The 23,680-nt window shown below is 37.0% G+C and overlaps 2 protein-coding genes across 2 annotated transcripts; both read right to left on the bottom strand.

The window, feature by feature from the left end:
* Nucleotides 1-389: 389 nt before the first annotated feature.
* Nucleotides 390-13,954, bottom strand: LOC108680439 (N-alpha-acetyltransferase 25, NatB auxiliary subunit). Its single transcript, XM_018169259.2, has 19 exons — nt 13,851-13,954; nt 12,805-12,956; nt 11,252-11,324; nt 10,238-10,431; nt 9,813-9,953; nt 9,212-9,372; nt 8,816-9,057; nt 8,259-8,428; nt 7,665-7,896; nt 6,843-6,983; nt 6,314-6,483; nt 5,194-5,337; nt 4,807-4,943; nt 4,024-4,206; nt 3,707-3,809; nt 3,164-3,308; nt 2,835-3,007; nt 2,532-2,636; nt 390-2,325 (listed from the first exon to the last, which is right to left on the bottom strand). Exons 1-19 carry the CDS (start codon nt 13,903-13,905, stop codon nt 1,864-1,866), a joined length of 3,183 nt encoding a protein of 1,060 aa, XP_018024748.1. The 5' UTR covers nt 13,906-13,954; the 3' UTR covers nt 390-1,863.
* A 632-nt stretch (nt 13,955-14,586) lies between these two features.
* On the bottom strand, nt 14,587-19,617 carry LOC108680435 (sad1-interacting factor 2). Its single transcript, XM_018169252.2, has 8 exons — nt 19,116-19,617; nt 18,640-18,819; nt 18,348-18,481; nt 17,942-18,054; nt 17,554-17,770; nt 16,509-16,671; nt 15,301-15,498; nt 14,587-15,033 (listed from the first exon to the last, which is right to left on the bottom strand). Exons 1-8 carry the CDS (start codon nt 19,551-19,553, stop codon nt 14,881-14,883), a joined length of 1,596 nt encoding a protein of 531 aa, XP_018024741.1. The 5' UTR covers nt 19,554-19,617; the 3' UTR covers nt 14,587-14,880.
* Nucleotides 19,618-23,680: the final 4,063 nt, after the last annotated feature.

Here is a 23,680-nt window from a genome sequence, read left to right as displayed (position 1 = left end):
GGTAACCTAATCATCGGTCAGCTACAGGAAAAAGATACAGAATCTGAGACGTGAACGCGAACACCGAAACTAGAGAGAGCTGATCTCATCATTTAGAATTTTAGATGGTAGTGTAATATCATCCAGGCATAGTTAGCGTCAAAGCCCAAGCAAAATCTAGTCCGATCCGGCGAACGCTACGTGGCAAGGAGGGGCGCAGAGCGAGCGTCACGCCGCCGGTGCTGCTTAGGACGTCGGTCTCGCCTCTTAGGAAGGGCTTGAGTGAGGGAAAAAAGTCCCAGAAAATCCCTAGTTAATGAAAACTCAATATAGACAAACTATCGAAGTATTATTTCAGCAGAACAAATAATAAATTTATGCCACAAAAGGCGGGTGAATGAATACAACGATAAAAAACGGAGAAAATTTATATTAACTCCACTAAAAATGATGACACAGTGCTGGATTATTAACAACGTGGCCCAAATTAGCTGGTGTGAACAATTTTGCAGATAAAAATATTCGCGAAGTAGCAACGCTGTTGAGGCTGAAAGCTCTCTGGGGGCTGTCAATAAGTAACATTCTGGGATGAGATTTCTTCTCAGAGAACCGACAGAAATGGCAGTGACAAAACGAGAGCTCATTTACCTACGCATAAGGAGGGCAATAACGGTTCACCAAACCAAAGTGAAACAGAAACAATGCTTCATGAGAAAACGCACACATGGAACAACACGCACGGCTGTGTTAGTATCAGAAATAATGTTATAGAACTTTTCGTGAATTCTAGTTACCCACGCGCTAGCAACTTGTGCGTGAAAAATTGTAGTAAAATCTGTACAGAATTAGAGAGAATCCAGGATGAACAGAAAAGCACACAAACAATTGAACAATTAATTAGTCGTTACTAATCCTTCGCCAACATGAATTGAGTGACTAAATTCTGGCCAAATTGAGGAAAAAAAATTTAAAAATCTAAGTGTGATCGCAGTATCTGATTTGAGCAAAGATTGTTCGCAACAATGGAAAAAGGCGGCTTGCATTTCAACATTTGGCTACCAACAAGTCGGTACATGCGCAGCCATGCCAAGCGCGGTAGGAGAGAACGTATAGCTCGCCATATGAACTAGAAGATACCAAGATCATCGCACAAATTAATAAATTGTGAATTTATTAAAAAATGATTCAATAATATAATAAAAGACAAGTGTCATACTGAAAACACACCCACGTTCATCATCCCTTAGCATTGGGGAAATATTGACAAAGCAAAATGATGTCCCAATTCTCAATAATAATTATGATGACTAATAAATTGCCGGAAATGAAGACAGATGACTTTTGTTGCAGTAAAAATGGTTGCTGACGTCGGTATTGGACAGGGATCTCGATGAATATAAAAAGACATGATAAAGAAAAGAAGCACAACCCAGCCAGCCTTGTACATCCTGCCGACAACAGCCAGCGCGACTGACCCAAAAGCGTAGAGATTGTCTATAGAACACAACCTGATGACTTTCAATGATGCCCGAAGAAATTAACTAAAATTAAAAATTGAGTGGCCACATGGAAGCTAGCGCCCAGCTCCGGTGGTCATTACCGGATTCTACTTATGTGATAGCAACTGAGTTAACTCGACTACAAAAGATCGGGCATGAAACAGAGAACCGTGGGCTGAAAGAGTGACTGATTCGTAACGGGCTAATGTTACATCATCATGATGCTGCACGGTTGGCTCATCAATGCGAGCAAACATTAAGGATATTTATACCCAACACTAAATTTGGCTGTGAGAAACAGTGGGCAACTACATCGAGTACAGGTCACCCAGTAACTAGGCAGCGATACGCTTGAGAATTGCAAAGAAACTCTTCCTAAGAAGCATCAGAGTTTAATGGTAGAAATATACTTTAACTTAGCCGTCAGGGATGCTTTCAAGTTCGATAGGCTCTCCTGGTAACTTGCGTCAATCATGAGGCCGGTCTTGGTAAAATCTGGAAGAACAGGTTCGAGAGAATCTTTCAGTGGCTCCTTTCCTTCAGTTTCATTAGGAACATATTTTTCGTTTTTGGTTTCTTCTTTTTCTACGCCGTTTGTAAGTCTATCAGCAAGACCCAAAGAAGCAACGCTCGACTCAAGTTCGTTGTTGTCAGAGCTCGCAGTAGAGTTTTCAAACGCTTGATCGTCTTTATTTTTAAACTTTGGGACGATTTTAGAATAAAGATTTATGCTGTTGCGGGAATTTTCTTTGGCTATTGAAAGTTTCTCTTGTAGAGCGGGCTGCAGGGATCCAAGCTCGGCTTCCAGCCACGTGATGTACCATGAAAAATCCTCTAAGCATTCCAACTGCAAGTCCAGGGTAAAAACAAATCAGATGTTTGCTCCAAGACAACTTGATCGAGAGCAATAGGTTGCTATGACAACTTCAGGTTGTTTTTGAACACGAGTAATACAAGTTAATGAATGCGATAAGAAATAAACACGACATTTGGCAACGCGACGAGCTAAAACTATGTAAATTCAAAAGCACAATATACATGAATGACGCTTACCTGAGCGGGCGCATCTATTTTCTTCTTGCTCTTCTTGCCAGGCCTTTTGACGGCACGTAAAATTGCACTACAAAAGCCCAGCATCACGGTTATTATGCCCACAGTCTGCACAAATAAAAATAAAATATATGCGACTAAAGTTAAGAAAACCAATATACTAGTTAGTTAAGAATTATCAGACATGCAAAAAAGCAACAGTAGACCAATTATAAGTGAACCACATATTCCAGATCACACTTGATCTCGAAGATATTTCAGCTGACGACATGAGAGCATGAAAAACACAAAGGTAAACACAGCGACCTGCAGCGCGTGGTGCAGCAGTAACAAGGCTCGGGTGTTGGCGAGGACGGCGGTGGCGGCGCTGGCGTGGAGCTCGCGTAGCCCAGCGGTCGCGGCGACCAGCAGGTCGTTCACACCTTCCTTACATGCCTGCGCTGTGTCGCGTGTATACGTCACCTCAGCTGTCTTGCCGCCTGTCAATTGTTCAAAGCTTAGATCTTTACGTACTCGTGGTGAATTAGACATTTGGTGTCGTTATTGTCTTTTTATATTCGAGATTTAACGAGCGCCAGAGAATTTTTGCAGTGATTGGATAAGGCAACATTAACACTTCGATAGCAAGAGCTTACCAGCACAACAGTTGTGAAGCATCAAAAGCAGGTTGCCGTGTCTCAGGATGCAGTCCACAAAACTGCCTCTAGCGTAGCAACCAACGTTTCGTGATGTGCCCAGAGTAGAGCAGTCTATTCTTTCTTCCTCCACATCAGCAATTGACTAAGAAAAAAAAAATATTTAAAATGAATCAAAATAAGTACCACCAAATCAACACAAATGCAACGATAAAACAAATTATTAAAGACTTTCAAGTGCTGCAATGGAGAACGTCATCTATTCAATACAGTTAATTCATAAAGAAAACATAAGCTCAGATAGCGTTGGCAGTGGCACCGTTGAGGCACAAGCACTGGAACACACAGAAATGACGATTTGCAAGCGATTAACAGGTGGAAAGAAACTAGCCCGCGCATGAGAAATGCCCCTGTCAGAGAAGTATTATAAACTATACTCCATCACAACAAAAAAGGATGAATCATTAATGTCTCATTGACATGAACTGATGATTAGATTAAAAACTTTGGCAAATCAATTAATTAGTTACAAGAGCTACTGACCTGTGACGAGAGTTTGAGGCTCTCCAGCTCAGCGAGGACGTCTGAGTACTGCTGTAAGCTGGAGACTTCAGAGACGCTGCAACCGTTTGTCAGAGGCGAGGTGCTGTCAACAAATGATACATCTATGCATGTACAGCATGAATGATCGGCAAAATATTAAACCATAAAAATTATTAAAATCACTAAGTATTATCATACATAAAAATATAAAAGCTGTCAGTCCACCACTGAACAAAATTGCCGACAGGTTTTATAATTCGTTATCTAATATTATTACGCATGGAAACTCAATTATGCTGCACGATGTTAAAGTTTACCTGGTCTCCTTATGTTTAGTGAGCTGCAGACCAGCCCCCAAAAGCCTCAGAGTAACATTGCGGAGTTTGAGCTCCTCCACGACCGCAGCATCAGGCTGCGCACCTCCTCTCCTCTCGCTCGTCGAGCCAACACTGGCGTGACTGCTAAGGCTTTCTGTGTTTATATATAGCGATCCAGGGACTCTGTGGATGGAAATTAACTATAAGGTTGATGACAGATTAATTTACAGTGACATCACATCATCAAATGAATATAATCAACGGTTTTTATCAAGATGGCGCGCAATCGTCTTTTTTTGGGGCATATTTCTAATAGAGTAATCAAACGCCTTTCTTTACTGATAGAATGAATTATTGATTGGTGCTAAAAAAAACTAACACATAAATCAGATTTTTGCGTGCTTTTATTAAACAGCTGAGCCACACAAGCGAGAGGAAAAATGCAACAAAAGATTCGTAGCAATCACGAAATGTAGAGCAAATTATATGCAGCTTGAAGGTTCGAACCCATCTTGAAGATCCATAAATATATATTACATATAGTCTAACAGTAGCAATTGCAACAAAATATATGACGAATTTATAAATTTGAAGAAGAGAAACGTTTATGCATGAACTTTAGATCACTGCAAAGCCACAAGGATTTTACCGCAACATGGCGGCATGTTATAGTCATGGCAGCCATAGCAAGAATCATTCATCAAACAGACAAACACGCTTCTTTTCAAAGAAAGAGCGTAGCATGGCTACCACAAACTCAAGGTTTGGGCAGGTGGAGCTTACGGCAGCGGCGTGGGTAGCCAGTGAATTTTAACGGATTTGTCAGTGTTGCAGACGAGGGAGGCGTAGTCTGTCTTGTCAGCTACAGGATCGATCCGCTGCTGCTCTAGCACCGATACCGCAGCCTTGTGGCTCGACACCTGCGCAAAATTGAACATTTTTCCATCTCATTATATATTCATCAGCTATTCCGTTCATAAAAAGCCAAGAACAAGCCTAGCTTAGCAAACTATATAGTCTTCTAATAACTCAATCCGATCTCTTTCAACAGGCATTATTAAGTGGAGAGCATGGGATGTTTCCTTGTGCCATTTAGGCTAAGCTTGTTATCTGTAAGGACATAATAAAACTGTCAAGTCCTTGCCGCGTCGGAACTCCTTCACGCCTCACCGAGTGCGTGAGCTCCAGCAACATCTGCTCGGCGGTGACGGTAGCGAAGTGCACCGAGCGCTCGAGCCGCTCTCTGAACTCCCTGAACTCGGGGATGCGCGTCAGGGAGCCGTATCTGTACGCCTGGATCATCGGCTCGCCAGTCTGTATAGCAAAGACTTTTTATTACGTGTACAAATGAACTGGAATATTTTTTTCATCATTCCATGCAAAAAAAAAAAAAAAACAATTAGTAACGAACAGCAGGAAAATGAGCTTGCAAATAGGCTATCTGTATTTTATAAGAGGCAGAAATAAGTGCATCATGTCTAATTCATCTGTCAGAAATAGTACAAGATAAATAGTTTACTTGATGAAAATAATATTTTTACTCGTAAGTGTCGTTGCAATGTCATATTGTCGTTTTCAATTTTTTTGCTCCTAGATTTTATTAAAATAGGCATGAATACTCGAAATTTGTCACAACTAAAAAGATGAACCTATAGGCACATAATCCATAGACGAGTCGATTTGTATATGGTACACAATAACATACAGAATTAATTAAAATTTTTAAATCCAAGGTAACTAGTAATGACATGCACTTGAGTGAATATAGGTAGCGTGCCAAATTACTCGAGACTCGTACAAAAAATTTTCATCTTAGGCAGCTGTTGCAGTTGGCGACGCCAAACTTTCGTATACAAGTTTCTCTGCGTCTATTTACTTTACAGTTCCACGGGGCTCAAAGCTTATCTTTTTATGCGTATATACAAAGAAATCGTATCTCCAAAAGAGTAGATCAAAATAAAATTACCCCAAACTGCTTGTAGTCTAATCCTCGTTCATGCAAAATCGGTAGCTTTTTAATTAAGTATCTTAATATCCAAAACCTAAAGCAAGATTTTTATAGCCATATAGGTACATATCAGGTTAAGCCAACGCATTATTATGCCACGTATAATAGTTACAAGACTGACACACAATCCCATCATATGTACATCAAAAGGTCAGAGCCTTACCTGACTCGGTTCTTACAAATTATTTCAGGTCACATGGAGCGCGGAATTTAATTGTAAAAAGAGTGCTCAAGCTAATTTTAGGAGGTCACTTACTAAGAGCAGTACCTAACATAACTCACATCCTTGGCTGCAGAGACAAAAAAGGAGTTAGTAGTGGAGAAAATAGAAGAAGCCAAGTCGTAGTGGCCAGCGTCGAGAGCTTGCAGCGCCAGCACATTGCCCAGAGTGTCGAGCTGCACGCTCTTGATCTCGAGGCTCTCGTAGCAAACTCGACAAGCTCCGCAGGCACCTGCACCAACCACAAGCTACGTCAAAACGCACTTGTTTATTGATCAATAAGTGGCTAGGTTTATACGATTATTAATAAAGTTTCATGTACAGATATAAATACATGCCTGTGTATTTTATATGTTTACATATATACTAATATTGATCATTACATAAATTTATTTATATGACATATTTGGGATGATTTTTTAATCATAAGTATATTTTCCGATTATTAAATACTTATTTGCTAATGAGTGACTTGTTTAATTAACGATTATGAAGGTCATATGATCGCTTGCGTGGGTGAAAGCAGCAACAGTGAGCAGCAAACTAGACTCAGACAAACGACTCAAAAAGTTGACAAGAATCAAAAGTCACCAATCATATTGTAGAGCTGGAGTAGGAGCAATTTCAGCTGGAAGTTAGCGCGTGAAGAGGCTATGGCAGCTTCTAGGATGCCCGCTAGTTTGATGACCAGCAAACTGGCGGACGGCATCTTTTCAGCAGAGTCTGGACGTTCTGGCCATAAAAAAATGGAAATATTTACCCTTAGAGACAAATTTAGTGCGTCCTGCACGTTTACTATGTCCTACGTCATTATGCGAAGATCAACAAACAATGAGTCGCAGGAGAGGCATTAAAATCTTTAACTAATTATGGCTAAGAGCCAATCGGCATGTTAAGTTAGAAGTGCAACAGGTAACAAAATAATAATTGGGTTCGGTATTCAATGGAGACAAAAAAAATAGGAGAAAACCGCATCAGTTCGTCAGTACTGACAATTATTTCACACTATTCGCATTTTTATGTGGATGATGCACTTATAAGCAGTAAATCAATAGAGATTTTAGAAGCTTGTAAAAAGCTTCTAAAAAAGTATCGTTTTGTTTCATCAAAAACCAGCAACAGGCAACAACCGTTCGTTCAATGCACGCTTCAATGGAAATATTAAATGAATATTTTTTCCTATGGATAAGGAGAAAATTTCTTCTGAATTAACATCAAATCATTGAGCATCCATTTATGCATTCCAGATAGAGAAATTTGCGAAGAAGGCAAATAAATCATATATAGGTACTGGATTAATTCATGCAGTATAAATATCGTAGCAACTGAGTGAAATGAGACGTTAACAGCACCATGTGAAAATAATAAAATCCAGCCAAAGAATCATTTTCATGCAAAAAGCACAACCCTTACCAGCACTCAGCAATGACAGCGCACTCAAAACGCTGTGTGTGGAGAGCAAGAGATAAATATCATTGCGCCTGATGTCAGTAGCGACCGTCTGGCAGGCGAGGTGGTGGCAGTTGTTGTACATAAATAGAAATTTGTCAGCTTCTTCGAGATGATCACTGGCAGTGAAGTTCACGTCTGGCATCAAACACCGCTTGACTTGCAGCCACGTGAGGTGTCGGTAAAGCGCTGGTACCTGGTAAAAGTTCAAGTCTTTGTTGGGCAAATAATAAGTATTAACAAAAATTAAGAGGTAATTCTAAGCACGATTTTGACTTACACTTTATTTTCCACAGAATCAAATAAAATTCAAACTAGGGGTGCAACAAAAATTTTGCTGAAACGATTAGTTTCAGATTTAAGATATCAGATAATAGTAATGGAACGTGTAGCAGAGATTGCACTTGTTTACAACATGACTGCTGTCCGTTATTTACACATCATTGGCTACTGACATTGACTAGGTGTGTAATTGCCAGGCTGCAAGATAAACAACGGAAAAACTGCATAATATGCTTATTTGATAGCAGCCAGAAATAAATAGCAGTTGAGGCTCACATCAATAGGTAATCCTTTGTCATCAAGATTCACGCAATCCTTGAGCTTGGTCACGAGGACCCCAACGCTGTCACTGGGAAGCAGCAGCAGGAAGCGACGCACGTCGCTGAAGGCACACCATTTGCTGCCAAACTTGCTCAGGTACGCCAGCATCTCGTCCTCAGCACGAACTGGTCAGGAGGAGAATCATTGCACGTGTCATCTCTAACTTGGAGGCTGAGGAAGAACTATTAGACAAGTTTCAAATAAGGTTGTAGATCCTGTATTACCAGTAACCAGATCAGGTATAACGTCAAAGGAAATAAATTCAGGCATTGAGACAGTCGGAAAGTAAAAATTACAAATCTAATCAATAAGGTTAGAAATTGAAAAAAATACAACTGATGTAAAGAGTTGAAGATAACAGTCGCAATGCCTGTAATAATAATTTTGAACAAGTGAACACAAATGAATGAATATTCATTGGATTGTATTTTATGATATAGAGAAAAATCAGAATAACGCAGGTCGTAACAAAGATATAAATGAACATAATAATGCATTGACATAATTCTTACCACCAAGTTCAACAACCAAGTCTTCTAATCCAGCAGCTCTCATTTGCCACACGAGTTCCAAGAGAGCCAGGAACGGAGCCCTGTACTTGGTGTTATGTCTACTCTCAGTGTCCTTCAGGTTGTCACGCAGGAAGGACACGCCTTCCTCTAGTATACTCTTATCACAGTTAGAATCACTCGAGCTTTGGTAGATCTTGATCAAGGAGAAGCAGAAGCTCTCGTAATGCTGCCAATTGTCACGTCTGCAAATATGCATGTTATCAAACTACAGCTTTCAATTATAAAATCTCACACTCGTTCATCATTATATATGTATTCACAGAATATGCCTTGCTGCAAGAGCAAATTTTAGACTTGAAAATAATAACAACCAATGACATTCGAGATGAAACTCACTGCAATGCTATTAGTTCCTTGCATATTGCATGTGCCTGCTGCCATTGCTGCTGGGCCAAGTGGTAATTGATTCTCTTGAGCTGAACAAAATTGGCTGGCTGTTGGGTGATCTTCTCTCTCAGGTCAGAGTCTAGAATTTCCAAAGCGTCGAGATACTTTTTCTGTTGGACAAACATTTCAGATTTTAGGTTCATTGCAGTACAAATAATTCATAGCCCAGTACACGTATGCTGCTATGGGCATTTCAGCAAACTTGAATAATGCTAGTGTGGAGTCACAGCAGAATACTTTACCACCAGAATACCTTACACACAGTCACAGCAGAATATGGAATATACTTTATCATGCATAACTGCTAATTAGTAGCATGTAGTGCTTGTATCCAAAGCATGAGCAGCTTGCTAAATAAACATTTCGCTTCATGACGCATCATAGTCGAGGTACATTCAATAATTTTACTCAAATGTATGGTTGAGCACCTGTAAAATTACACTGATTTTGGTCGTAGTTGCTGTTGTAGTGCAATGCTAATAATCATATGATCGTACATTAGATGATGACAAATAAATGATAGATGATAATAATTGATGAAGAAACTCACTTGTAGCTCCAGAACATATAGGTAAGCTAGAACCTCGGCTTCAGCTTCAAGTTTGCCTTCTTTGTAGAATTTCTCAACCATGCGCTCAGCCAGAGTCAGACACATGCGTTGATCACTACTGCCTTCTGGTTCTTCTTTAGCCTGCAAAGTTCATGAATAAGTTAGGGGCATATCAGAAAATAAGGCTTTTCCATGTGTCATCTAAAAATAATATTTCCAGAAAAAGAGCCTATAAAGTCATTAAAGATGAAAGTGTTAATAGATATATTTTGAAGGACGATTGTAGTGATTCTCGAGAAATTTACAACAATTCCACTATTGTTAACCATAAAACGATAAAAATAAAGAGGCAATGAACTAGTACGGTTTTTCAATAAAAAAATTTTCTAATACAAAAATCCTGCAAAATGCAGGATATATTTCACCTGCATAACAATGCTGATGACTGCCCAAAAGTAATAGGGATTCTTGGGCTTGACTTTGTAGAGAGTCATGGCAGTCTGCTGTTGCTTCTTGAAGTTCCCCACACGGACATAAGACATGAAGAGATGGGAGAGCAATTCCTCATTCTTAGGCTGATTCTTGACAGCTGCTTCATAAACCTCACAGATTTTGTCCACTGAAACACAACCAAAATGAGTTTACAAAAAACATTGCTGCACAACTTTATGACTTGAATTAATACAGCATACCATTAGGATATGTTTGTTCAGAGTATCAATGCATTTTATATAAGAATTTCACTAAATAACTAGTAATCCAATAACAACAAAATATAAAATATTATTATTCTTAGCTAATTAAAGCAGTTAAGAGCACTTTTTAGAGCATTTATGAATCATCATTTAGCTGTAGTAATAACCATCAATGACAATGTTTAGCCAAAGGTTCGAGTTCCTACCAAGAAGTCTCCATGATCAGCTATGACCAGGAGACAAACTCTAAAACTTGAATCTTTAGAGCTTTCCTTTTTGATAAGAGTTTGAGCAATTGCCTAAAACATTGCAGCTCTGATAAGCATTCTCAATGAATTGCTATAGATCATTTATTATAGATAAAAAAAATAATAAGCCCAAATAAGGATAAAACATTTTTTAACCCAATGGCTTTTCTCAATAGAAATATGCTTTAAGCTAGGGCTAGGTATATAAAAAATGATTTTCCCACCAGCTTACTTAATTCCAGTTAATTTTGGAACTATTGTTGAATTATTTTAGGAATTGCAAAATGATTTGTGACTTTTTTTTCAGACCTATTACGTATATCATTAAATAGATAAATAATCTATCTACAACATTTTTCCATCCTCTGATTTCTTTGGAGGCTGGTTATCAGGAATGTTGGAAAAGAAATTCTTGTCAGAAGATGTATATAAATGATATACCGGTATATGGATTTAATGCATTATTAATTCAGCCCTTTTATTCATTTATACTTACACTCGTGTATTTCTCTGTAATAAATTGTGAGAGCTTGTAAAGAACTGTCATCAGTGGGTTTTGAGGCAACCACCTGAAAAAATAAATGCTAAAATTTAGAGGAACTAGAAAAAAAAATGCGCATCACCTCAAGAAAAGACTAGGTATAATTCCATAATAGTGCCACAAGCTTTATGCTGAATTAGACAGCTAATATTAAAGGCATATATGATATGGCACAATAACTCTAATATAGACATGTACCGGTATATACACTGAGAGAATAGACTGTTTGAATTGATAAGAGAGCATATAGGAAAACTAAATTTTTTCACAATATCTTGTAGTTCAAAAGTTCAAACTAGAAAATTGGACAGAAGTGACCAGTGACAAACAAAATCAGATGAGCTTGCAGACAATTTCATGAAGTTACCTACGTACTCTTATGGTCCTTGCGACCTTGCAAGGATCATAAGATAAAACATAAATTTGCATAAATTAACAAAAATGATTTTTGCTTAAACTTTTTGAACTCACCATTAAACTGATAATCTTTACCCATTATTTTTCCAAAAATGCTGCCCCAAATTATATAATCCATAGTGGGTCAAACAGACATATCCTGGGTTAATTTTTAAAGATAAGGTTCAAAAGTACCTATTGTTACTCATGGGGATTATTGAAAGTTGATATAATCTAGTTTGGAGTGCACTACAATTTTAAATAGTATCACTCTAAATAAAATCATTTTTAAAAGTTGTAGTGTTAAGTGAATAGATAAATTTTCAATTCAATTAAGATTTTAATTTTCAATGGAATAAAATTTGCCTGATTTCAGTGAAAAATACAAGTTTCAAAGGATATCAGCTAATTTATAAAGCAAAGTCTACCATCAATACCACAAACAATGCCATAGCACTCATGATTTGACATTTGTATGAAATGATTTTGTAAAAAAAAATGAGTCACAACATTATAGCACATTAAGAAGGTTATGTTGGTTATGTAACACTTGAACCCTACAAATCTTAATTGTGACCAGTGAACACTGACCAGTATTAAAGGGCATTGTTGCAGGAAGTAAGTTTATTGCAGTAGCTGCTGAATGGCAACTTATGTCTCATTTATTGACTAGTTATTTGATCTAACTGGTTTTTCTCATCATCTTATTTGTCTATTATGATATCATCTATTAGGCAAGAATAATAGGACAAAGGGGTAAAAAGCCTTTCCTAAATTCCGCCTTAATATTTTTACAGCTGTAATATTTTAGAAAATGGTTCATCTTCATTCTTTCCTAATCTTGAGGTCTTCCAATAAAATATCAATATTCTGAGCCTAACTCTTGCAAAAAGGAATTTACTATCACAATTGAATTTCAGCCAGATTATTAGTGATAATGATTTTTATTTATTATTAGTGAAATCACCACCAGCCTGATCATTAGTAAAATCACCACAAGTTCAACTATTAGAATAACAAATTGAATAGATCAAAATGAAAAAGTTTGGTGAATGGTTAACAATTCAATGTAAACTATAACCTCCAGCAAGGAATAATTTCATGAATCCAACCTGAGCAATACCCTGCCGAGCATCTTCAGCCTTGCCAGACCGTAGCAAAGCCAAGCAACGGAGCACCTTTGCACAGCTCAGGCCAGGCTGCTTTTTCAAAACTTTGTCGCATTCTTGAATTGCTTTGCGAGTGTTTCCAAGGTCAAGCCAGTCTGTAATAACAATAACACATAAGATATTAGGAAATTGAAGGCATTATAACCAGCCTAAATTCATATGTTCATAATAAAAGCCTGAATTGCAATGCAAACACTTTTGTAAACTCTTCCTTTTTGAATCCTATGTATGACTCAGTCACTTATATAATTAAAACACTTCTCTAAAGTTCTCTTTAAGTTTTAACTTCACTTCTTGTTTGTTTGTCAGCTACAAATCTTATACCTAATTGATATTCAACACAATTCTTGGCTACTTGTGCAATTAGGCTAATCTGAAATTTTGCACACTTGTGTAAAGTTGAAGACAATACTTGTATCAATTGGCATAATGAATAATTAACAAAAAAATATAAATGTAATAGGTATTAAAAAAAAACATTTAAAAATGATTTCTATAATATTTAAAAATAAAATAAGAAATTAATTGTACATGTGTCAGTGTAACATCAGAGACACTGGCAATAATCTGGCATGGCTGACGCCTGAGTGGCCTGACTGGCCTCTTCCTCTTTAGAAGTGTTGTCTTTAAAACATGATTTTTAAACTCATATTTTACATTAAGACCAGTCAAGCAAAACAAGCATCATGGTCCAGGATACCTCATACCAGACTTCTTACCAGCATTATCATACCTACATGCAGTGAGTAATCAGTAATGAATAACATTGTGTAATGTGTACTACATCAAGTAATTAAAAATTACTGGTTAATAGAAATCTCTATTTTACCTCTTGTCAGATTCAGACTGTCACTTGACTATGTTTAAATCATAATTCTACAATCGACACCCTTTCAAGTAAGGATATCTCAAGCCCAAAAAGGTTAAAAACAAGAAAGAAAGCAGAAGATCATTGATAAAGTGGACAACTACTTTTAAAACATTCTTACCATATATAGGTCTTAGTCTGCGTTCAACGACGGAATCATCTACAGACCCTTTCATGGTGCTGGTGAATTTTCGGAGAGGGTATCCATGTGGCTGCTTCTTTACGTTTTTACCGATAGAAACGCGGACAGGAAGAGCGATGAGAGTTCATGACAACCAGACAACACCGTTAACTCTCAATTTAGAGTAAATGACGGTTTCATTAGGTTGCGAGCACAATTTTGGCTTTATTCTAAAAATTAACAATAAGACGTTAGTTAACAAAATTTATATATGACTGAGTGAATAATATTGTGACCAGGTAACCATGAAAATGCCCATTAGCCACTGTAGTTTTTTTTACAATATATTGGTAGTCTTAAATGGTTCCTTGTGTTAGGGGTTTTCGTAAGAAAATTTACATACTATTATCATCTTAAAATCACTTAAGCACAGAAGTTTAATTACAAATTCGTCGTGGATAAATATACGTTACTAGGACTCATTGCGAGTGTTGACGTAAATGGACTCCAAAGCGAATTAGTAGCATGGTTCAACCATGAGTTGAACTACTAGAGTTAAACCATGAATTGGTAGCGTGTGCTGCAAGACTGATTATAAGAATGTAGTTGAACTAAAGAGTACAACATGAATCACTGCATCGGAAATTTTCACACAGGATAAATTTCGTAACACAAACGCAACAATGAATGACAATTTGCAACACGCGATGAGCTTGTCAAGGTTAAGAAAACGCAATTTAAGTGGCATCTTTTAATGCTTCATTCAATTCACTAAATGCTGAAAAAATTATACTGCGGCGAATGTTCAAAATTAGAAATAAATACTGCATGACAATGTTCAGATAATAAGAGAATATTGTATAATCCCATACGCGTAAAAAGTCCTACGCATTATAGGACAATTCAAAAAATTTTCACCAAGAAACTGACATATCCGGAACTAGGCTAGCCCAGAAAGGGCCAGAGGTTTTGTTCCGACACAATTTGATTTATTCAATCGAGCAAAAAGCACAAATTACATCTAAGAAATTTATTTAATGATGAAATGCAGCATTTCAAAGACAACTTCGATGATGATGAGATAGATAATGATTCTTTCCAGGCGATGGCTCTGTTCTTCACCGTGGTAATTCTTGAGCAGTTCCAGCAGCTGCACGCAGTTGTTCAACTTGTCGCTCATCACCTGAAACACAACGCGCAGCTTTAATGATGGACATAGTATTTCTAGAAGCATCTTCGCCTTACTACTTTCAAATTGAAAATTGGTTGGTGGTAACAATATGGATTAAGTATACCAACTTCTCGATAGATGAAAAACCATCGCTCATTGATAGACATTTAAATTACATTATTGGCCTTCTAACGAAGATATCCTGCTAACCAGGCATTTTGATGAAAATAGGATTGAAATGTACGACTGGGCAAAATTTGAACGAGAGGAATTGCTGACCTCTGTGCGCCGTGCAATGGAGAGGTAGTTGGACGTGCGTTTATACAAGAGCTCGAGCGCGTCTCTATCCCAGTAATAGTCTGAAGGATCCAGGAGGTCTGAGGAAAGGGTTAGGGAATGTCGCAGCTCGTACAGCTGCCCTAAACGTGTGAAAACTTCTTTCTTGGGAAGAATTATCATGCCGCTCTTACGAAGCTCCTGCATGGACAGGAAAAAAAACAATTTAATAAAATTCCTGCTACCAGAAATAATTGAGATATATTTAAAACAAATTCAGTCCAATCAAGTATGAACTGAACAACTTGGGGAGTAAAATTATTTGCTTTCTGGAAATGGAATGTTCGCCAAACTAAGAACTGCTCCTATGCTGACTGCTGCCTCACAGACTCCTTGTGAGGTTTCATTAGTCTACGGTTTCAAACTTTGTAGAGTCTATTCGTTGTTATATATTTTGGTAGTACAATAATTTATTTGTGAGCACTAAATTTTCGAGTGTAACGCGTTTTCGCAGCTAGTTCACATCCAGCAGCTCATCTTTCGATTCGAAATAGATTTTCCCAATGGCAAAAATTTATTACAGAAAGCGACGATAACGGATTCGATGGTCAACTTTTGGGGAGCTTGAACATTTGATCGATATAAAGGAAATGATTAGTGTGAATCAGTTTTGTATCCTTGAAGACTTACTAATTATTATAGCAACGACCTTTTGGAGTCAGATCAGGCATTAGAGTTTAACTTGTTGCGAACACCGGTATTGCGAACTGAGGTTGGGAGATCCTACATAGCAATTCAAGATTTAACACTACATTCTGATAGTTACTCTTGCTCATCGTTGATAAGAGCAATGTTGATTATCTAATTTCGAGCCCATAATCTTTGGTTTTCTGAATCCTAGAATTACCTCCATGTTAACTTCACCTATTAAAATGATTAAATCTAATTCCTTCTGATTAGCATTTGCATTGTGCTGCTTGATCAGAATCTTACCAGGAATCCTGGATAAACATAAACAAAAGATTCAAGCCTTGAAGATCAAACCAGTTCTACAAATAGAATTCCGTAAATATTCTACATAATTATTACGATCTGACTACAACGCCACCCGCCATAGCCAGATAAGTTCAAGGCTTAAGTTAATTATTGAGGTGTTGATGAACCACGAACTTCATGATAAGAGGATGGTGAAAGCCTATGCAGTATGGTACCTCAGCAACAGGTTTAATGCTGTCAATGTAGTGATCGAGCTCTGTCTCCCAGACGCCCAGTTTGACGGAGTGGGCGAGAGCGTTGGAGAAAGTGTAGCGCTCAAGATGGTGGGGGGCGGCTTCACTCAGCAGGATGCGGCCACCAGAGAGCCTCGTCTTATTCCTGCAACACAGAGTAAAACTCCAGTAAGAACTCAAGGGGCTTGAGCCAGGAGTGGCATGGAGGCTGCGATGATTAAAAAGTGTCTTTGTAATGAGGGCTCATATATGTAATAAACAAGGTCCTTAACAAATAAATAAAATAAATAGGAATGGAAGTTAGAAATCTTTCAAGTGATAATACGGTTTCAATAGCATATTATCACATTTATTATACATAAAATATTACTAACGCCAGCACGGCAAGATGATCACAGGGTGGGTCACAATCAAAGTTCTTCTTTCAGACGAATATGAAAATAGAAGGAATGATATTGGGATTTGGTTAGTCAAAATTAAAGATAATTTCAACATTCAATAAATTAAAGCGAAGAGTAAAACCACCTCTCCTGTTAGAGTTTCAATTTGAACAAGTTTTTGATATTGTTCATACAACAGTGAGCTATTGCAGCCGTAATTTTAATTACTAACATGTTTAAATCGGGGTTGAAATGCTACTTCATTTTGTGGATATTTATTTGTATATATGCATCAGTGGTTTGCAAAAATACTTTGGCAAATACAACTGCTTGGGGTGGTTTGTGGGGAGAAGTTCTTCTTAAGTTTTACGTTCTCTTCATGATTAATTTTGACCACAGGATTTAACAGATCTCATAGTTTGTCAAAATATGTTGTCAGTTTGAAGTTCCCTCGTCCAAGAATTCTCCTATAGAACTAACTACACAGAACAATTCACTATGAATCAAGGAGGAGTCAGATCAGAGATCAAAGGGATAAAGTTATAAAAGGCATTTATCAAAAACACAAAATAGTTGTACCAGAAGTAACAACCAAATAAAATGATTAAACAGCTGTATAAAGCAGAGAATCAAGGGACTTGGCTCACTCTGAGTACGTGTAGGGCAGACTCTCACTTTGTTCTTCCATTGTTTCTGGGCTCACTAGATCACCTAGGGAGAACTGTTTAATGTACGTCAGGACATTGCTTCTCTCAAGCTCATCCACGTTCCAGAACACCACTGAACCATCACGGAAGAAGAAAATCTCCCGTGGTTCTGAAGATATCTTATACTGGCCAACCACATGTAGCACTTCGGCAATATCTAAGGGACGAAAACAGTCATGAATATTGAAATACAGAACAAGTTAGAGGAAAATATCAGATGTTTCTAAGCATAAAAGAAGCATTCATAAAAACATGATTAAAGTGGAATTAGTACGTATGTGGTATATGATCTAAAGCACTAAAGTTCAGAGTACAAAGTTTCGTTCACCTGGAATGCAATCTAATTCATCTGTTCCTGGATGAGATGAAGGTCTGTACCCCTTAACTTCTGCCTGCTCTGATGCTTCAAAATCAATACTGTCACCAAAACCTCCTCGATTTCTGGAAAAAAATCCCAATCATTGTGGCAATTTTTTTCATGATAAATTGCAAAGATCATAAAAATTTTCATGAATCAAGGCGCAAAGATTAGTGGTGGAAACAATAACAATGGCAGTTAATAAAAATGTAATTGGGAGACAAACTTTGTGCAAACATCCCAGATATAGTGGGAGAGGTCTACATTGATAACAAATTCATTATCATACCAAACTCATTACACCACAGTAGGATAGGTGAAAATCCCTATTGTTTGAATTTAACTTTTTGCATGTTAATCTATCATACTTTGTAACCTCAATTCTGGTGATGAACTAATTCTGGTAGTGTGATGGAGAGATCGTTCATAAAGGCCAAGCTTTTGAAAGCCCTTCAGAAGCTCTTCCAAGTTGTACTCATCTGCAGTTGCATATGCTGCCACTTCATAGTCCTGGGATAAAAAAAATTAAAATCACATCTAATTACCCATGCAATCAGTCTTGCAATTTTGAGCCTATTCCATATTAGCAAGGTAAAGGAACTAAAAGTAATGAGATAAACTAACTGATGAAGATAAAGGAAATAAGAATGAACCCTAAGGCTACATACTGGCTTTGGACGGCCTCCAATGGGCGGCAGATGAGGAAGAGCTAGTCCAGGATCAAAAGTGAGAAAATCATGACCAATCAAAGTTGTTGAGGGTGCGCCAGAAGGTAGATCAGCACATGCAGTAGTGGGACTTTTAGCTTTCCGTGTGATATGATTGCTGTCATTTGTGCTGATCTCCTTCTGTAACATGCTACACCTTAGAAGGTGTTGAATTGAAATGAGTAGTTTCCTAGCATGGCAAGCTTTGTATACATACTTTAGTCAAGACTACAACAAGACAACCTAAAAGCAATCAGTACAGTTACTGATAGCAAATGTATGTTTAGAAAATTTATTTCTCCAAGACTACGGTACATTGATCACCTGTAAAGAAATGCTAATCCTTTAGATTTAACTATAATATTTAAATTACATTTGACTGGATAATATGAAGAACATTACTGATAGAATACCCTAGCAATGAATGTGAAACTCACCTCTGAGTCTGCAAGAGCTCTTCTTTTCTTTATTGACTTTAATTTAGGTGCAGGATTAAAGGTTTCTCCTCCAACTGCACTAGAATATTTTGACTGCTTTGAAGAAATCTGTAGATCACAAGAAGATGTGAAATCTTTGACTTGAGGAGGCAGCAAATGTCTTCTTGAAAGAATAGGAGAGTGAAAATGTAGGGAAAGTTTTCCTCCCACAACTAATGTTTTAGTAGAATAATACTGCTTAGAAAGATTGCAGGTTTGTGGTAAAGCATTCAGATTGTAAGCTGTACATGAGGAATTAGTTTTATTATTTTCCTTCCAAGCAGAAATTAATCTGCATAGCTTTGAGCCAGAGCAATTATTTTCTAGCCTACTAAAACTTCTTGACCCTAAGAGAAACCCTTTGGAAACAACTTGTGGAACGAAAGCTGTCATTTTCATCAATCTGGAACCTGGAGATTTTTTTTCAATTAATGTAGAACTAAAGTTGCATTAATATACATCTATCATTATCAGAAAATAGTTGATAAATTAATAAATTATTGCTGGGGTTATTATTAACAATAACAGTTTATAGCTAATAAAACAATAACAAGCTTGCCAAGCAGATTCCTATAAAAATTCACTACCAAACAGTATAAATTCAAGCAAGACAAACTCAATCCCTTCAAAGGCTTCAATTAGCATTGATGACATCACAGAAAAATTTTACTGATTTTTAGCTGTGCCGTTGGGTGAAGACATCACATGGTAATATCAGCCTTATGGTTGAATTTATAGGATCATTTATCTCTCTTTCCACCCAACAAAATTTGTAAGTAACACAGGCACCATACATAAAAACATTAGTTGCAGTTATTAAAGTTTATTGGGCTATTTTGAGGAGGTCAATTTCATTTTAAATATCAAATATGACACCAAAACAATGTAACACACGGCCTGACAAGAGATAGTTTACATTTTCCAATCTCACTGACATTACAAGAAATTTGCACTGAAAGGCGGAACTTCTAGTGGGTCAAACTTGTATAGTTCAACCATGGGTACCGGTATGACCCATGGTTGAACTAGTAGAAGGTTGACCTACAAGAAACTTGCCTTTGCGGACGGCATTGGTTATTTACCTGTGATATGATATGCCTATGATATGATCAATGATATAAAAAAAATGTTGTTTTTGGTCAAAAAACAAATAATCACATGTGTCATGTTGTTTTGGTGCCATATTTGAGAGTATGTAGAAAACCTTTTAGCTCCTCAAAATTCCCCTGAAAACGTCAGTCTTTTTAACTAGTCTTCATCTAGGTAATCATGCAAAAGTTTTGAAGAGATTTTGTCATGCAGAAAAGAAATAAGTGATACATTAAGCCAGGGTCACCCACTACTTGCACTGTTACAGTGTTACTACTTATTGGCAGCCTCTCTGCTCAGACAAGGACAAAATAAGCAATCAGGTAATGGTCAGAAAAAGCTCCCTCTACAGCAAATCCTATTTATTCAAGTGGGTAGATATATACATATTCTTATTGTTTGATGCCAATTTATTCCAAATTTTGATGCTTTTTCTCACNGGTAGATATATACATATTCTTATTGTTTGAGGTCAATTTATTCCATATTTTGATGCTTTTTCTCACGTTCTCAGTTTATTAATGATGTAGCACATGTTTCTATTTACCGGCTGACAATTTCAATGAAATGTTTTGGATTTTTGTTTGAAGCTAGAAAATTTGGACAATAGCATTGCTTGTCAAGAATATTCACCCCAGTAACATCTGGGCTGCTTATTGTTACCAAGCTTAAATTCTTAATTCAATAAATTATACAAACCAAAAACCTAAACTAACCAGCAACACTATGACTGGATTTGTCTGAACTTTGAGATAGTTTTCAGAGTGATTTTTCAGGTTCAAAGTTTTACTGCAGTAACCTATTAATGTACAGTATATAATGTACTTATTTCTATCAAATTTTCCATATTTAATGCTTCTTCTCTTCTAACTTGAAAATGGATGATTGTTGCATTCAAAATGTTGTTAATAAACTAAAACTAGTAATTCCTGAAATATGCCTTTCAATCTGCTGTCATCTGAAGAACTGTCTGCCTAGTGCACACCAGTGATTTTTTATAATCAGTTTATTTTTAATGGTCTATTTATAGAACTTGAAATTGAACTTGAAGAGGAGTCTAAAAAACTCTGTTTTGGGTGTTTTTGCCCCTAGCCCCTAGGCCTAAGATTGTCCAACAGTCCAACTTTCAGATAATTCTAATCAAATTCTCTGGAAACTCTGGATCTGGTCAACAATCACATCATTCACATCAATAAAATCACATGCATATACCTACTGCTACTAATACTAGTACCTAGTACATTAAGTCGACGTATACCAGCTAACCAGCAAGAGCAAAGTATCATGGAATATGGACACTATCATACCAGCATGACACCACCAGCAAGCAGCAATAGCATAAATTGGTTTAAATCTTGAGTAAATAAGATTAAAAATTAACCGAGTCTAAAAAATATCTGTTTTCACACAATCATATGATGGATGGTTCCTGTCCAAATCACAAGTGGCTTTAGCTCAAATGCCCAACTTTCCAATTGGGAGTCAGACTTTAACATCAAAATAAACTCGGTTAGGCCTAACAATAAACTAAGAAAGGTCTTCAATGTTCAGAAGATCTTGCAAAAAATATTTTGCTTCAAGTATTTATTTACTGGTACAGTATATGTATTTTTGGCAAGAAATCCTCAGTCAGCTGAGTCCTGAGTGTTTAGCATCGAGATTTGAGAATGACCTAAACCTAAATGTGAGTGTGAATGACCTAGGTAGGTGAACCTTAAGACTAAAGTAAAGGTCATTCTAGTAAGTGGCAAGAAATCCTCAATAATACTGTTTATACTGGCAAGTTGAATCTATAGATTATAAACGATCTTACACCAAATAGCTGAAAATAATAACTAAATTATAGTGGCAAAGCAGAGAGTTTTTTTAGACTCTCCCTCAAATTCAATTTTGAGTACTGTAAAATGAGTTACTTTGACTCCCGGGGTAAATTTGACCACTTTTCATTTTTTTTAACAAAAAACCCCCAAAACTCAAAAACTATTTGACAAAAAAATTTTATCAATGGCCATTAAAGGCCTTATACTGAGGCTATGTAACACAATAGAAAGATTTGAAAAGTTTGCATATCTAATAGGTTAAAAAATTAAAAATGTGACCCTCGAAAAAGAGCTATTATTTAAAGCCTGTTGGATTACCCCCTCCAACTTTTTATTTTTTGGTAAAATAACTCCAGGTTTTGATGCATTGTAGTAGAACTCTTCTAGTTACATATGCAAATGACAAATTTTTGAATGAAAAGTGTCATAGTTTGCAAATGGGGGGCACCGCTCCCCATAGTGGCAAACCAGAGCTTTTTTAGAATCAGTTCATTTTTAATTACCACATTTACCTACTCAAGATTTAAACCTTATTTATTAAGTATTATATATAATGCTGGTATCCATGATACTTCACTAGTCTACTTATAGGTGTCAGAAGTGAACTTGAGGGAGAGTCTAAAAAACTCTCTGCCTTGTCACTATGCGTGCCCCAGCACCCCCAATGGGGGAACTTTGACCACCTAATGGCAGGCTGGCAGCCGTGCTTGGCAGCCACATAGACNGTGCCCCAGCACCCCCAATGGGGGAACTTTGACCACCTAATGGCAGGCTGGCAGCCGTGCTTGGCAGCCACATAGACCGGCTTGGAAATTAAGTTAAAATTAGCATAGGTACCTATATAACATATTTTATGTTTGATTAATGTTTTAATGTTTGATTAATGGTTTAATGATTATTAATGTTTTTTTCTTTATGTTTCAGACTCTACATCTGGAGTTTTATATATGGTAATTTTAACTTAATTTCCAAGCCGGTCAATGTTACCCCGTCACGGCTGCCATTAGGTGGTCACATTTTGCCCCCCATTAGGAGGCGGCGCCCCCCATTTGCAAACTATGACACTTTCCTAAAATCTGTCTTTTGCATGTGTAACTAGAAGAGTTCTACTGTTCTACTACACTGCACCAAAACCTGGAGTTATTTTACCAAAAAATAAAATTGATTTTACCACCCAGTCAAAGAAACCCCAAGACCTGGGGCTGGGGTAACAACTAACAAAGACCATCAATTTTTTTTAAATTACATCAAAACTATGAGAGCCTGAGAGGCAGGAGCCAGCAATTTATGGTGATTGAAGGTTTGACTTTGAAGCTAGACTACAGTATAGTCTGTAATGTATAGACCTGTATTTTGGCTTTGCATGATTCAATTTAAGTTTAAATTATCTAGTAAAAAAATGACATCATTTTGAAAAAAAAAAAGTTGTCAAAGTTACCCCATTTTATGGTAGGTACCTACTATAAGTAGACCAGTAAATGTAAAGTATCATGGATACCAAGGTGCAAGGTCCAAGATACGCATCCTAATCATAGCTACATAAGAAAATGGTTTAAATATTGAGTAACAGTAAATGAGGAAATTAAAAATGAACTGATTCTAAAAAAATCTCTGGTT

The sequence above is a fragment of the Hyalella azteca genome, unplaced genomic scaffold (assembly GCF_000764305.2).
Source record: "Hyalella azteca isolate HAZT.00-mixed unplaced genomic scaffold, Hazt_2.0.2 contig11170, whole genome shotgun sequence".
Lineage (NCBI taxonomy): Eukaryota > Metazoa > Arthropoda > Malacostraca > Amphipoda > Hyalellidae > Hyalella > Hyalella azteca.
The sequence above is the reverse complement of the archived record's forward strand: the minus strand, read 5'-3'. Positions and strand labels throughout refer to the sequence as shown.

Excerpts from the sequence above, each read along its gene's own strand:
- LOC108680439 (XM_018169259.2), bottom strand. The coding sequence starts at position 13,905 with ATGAAAGGGTCTGTAGATGATTCCGTCGTTGAACGCAGACTAAGACCT. Across the intron at positions 12,957-13,850 it reads CAGACTAAGACCTATATATG|ACTGGCTTGACCTTGGAAAC; the intron begins GTAAGAATGTTT and ends TTGTTATTACAG. Across the intron at positions 11,325-12,804 it reads CTCGGCAGGGTATTGCTCAG|GTGGTTGCCTCAAAACCCAC; the intron begins GTTGGATTCATG and ends TTATTTTTTCAG.
- LOC108680435 (XM_018169252.2), bottom strand. The coding sequence starts at position 19,553 with ATGAAAATGACAGCTTTCGTTCCACAAGTTGTTTCCAAAGGGTTTCTC. Across the intron at positions 16,672-17,553 it reads CTGCCCTACACGTACTCAGA|GAATAAGACGAGGCTCTCTG; the intron begins GTGAGCCAAGTC and ends TCTGTGTTGCAG. Across the intron at positions 15,499-16,508 it reads GCATTAAACCTGTTGCTGAG|GAGCTTCGTAAGAGCGGCAT; the intron begins GTACCATACTGC and ends CTGTCCATGCAG.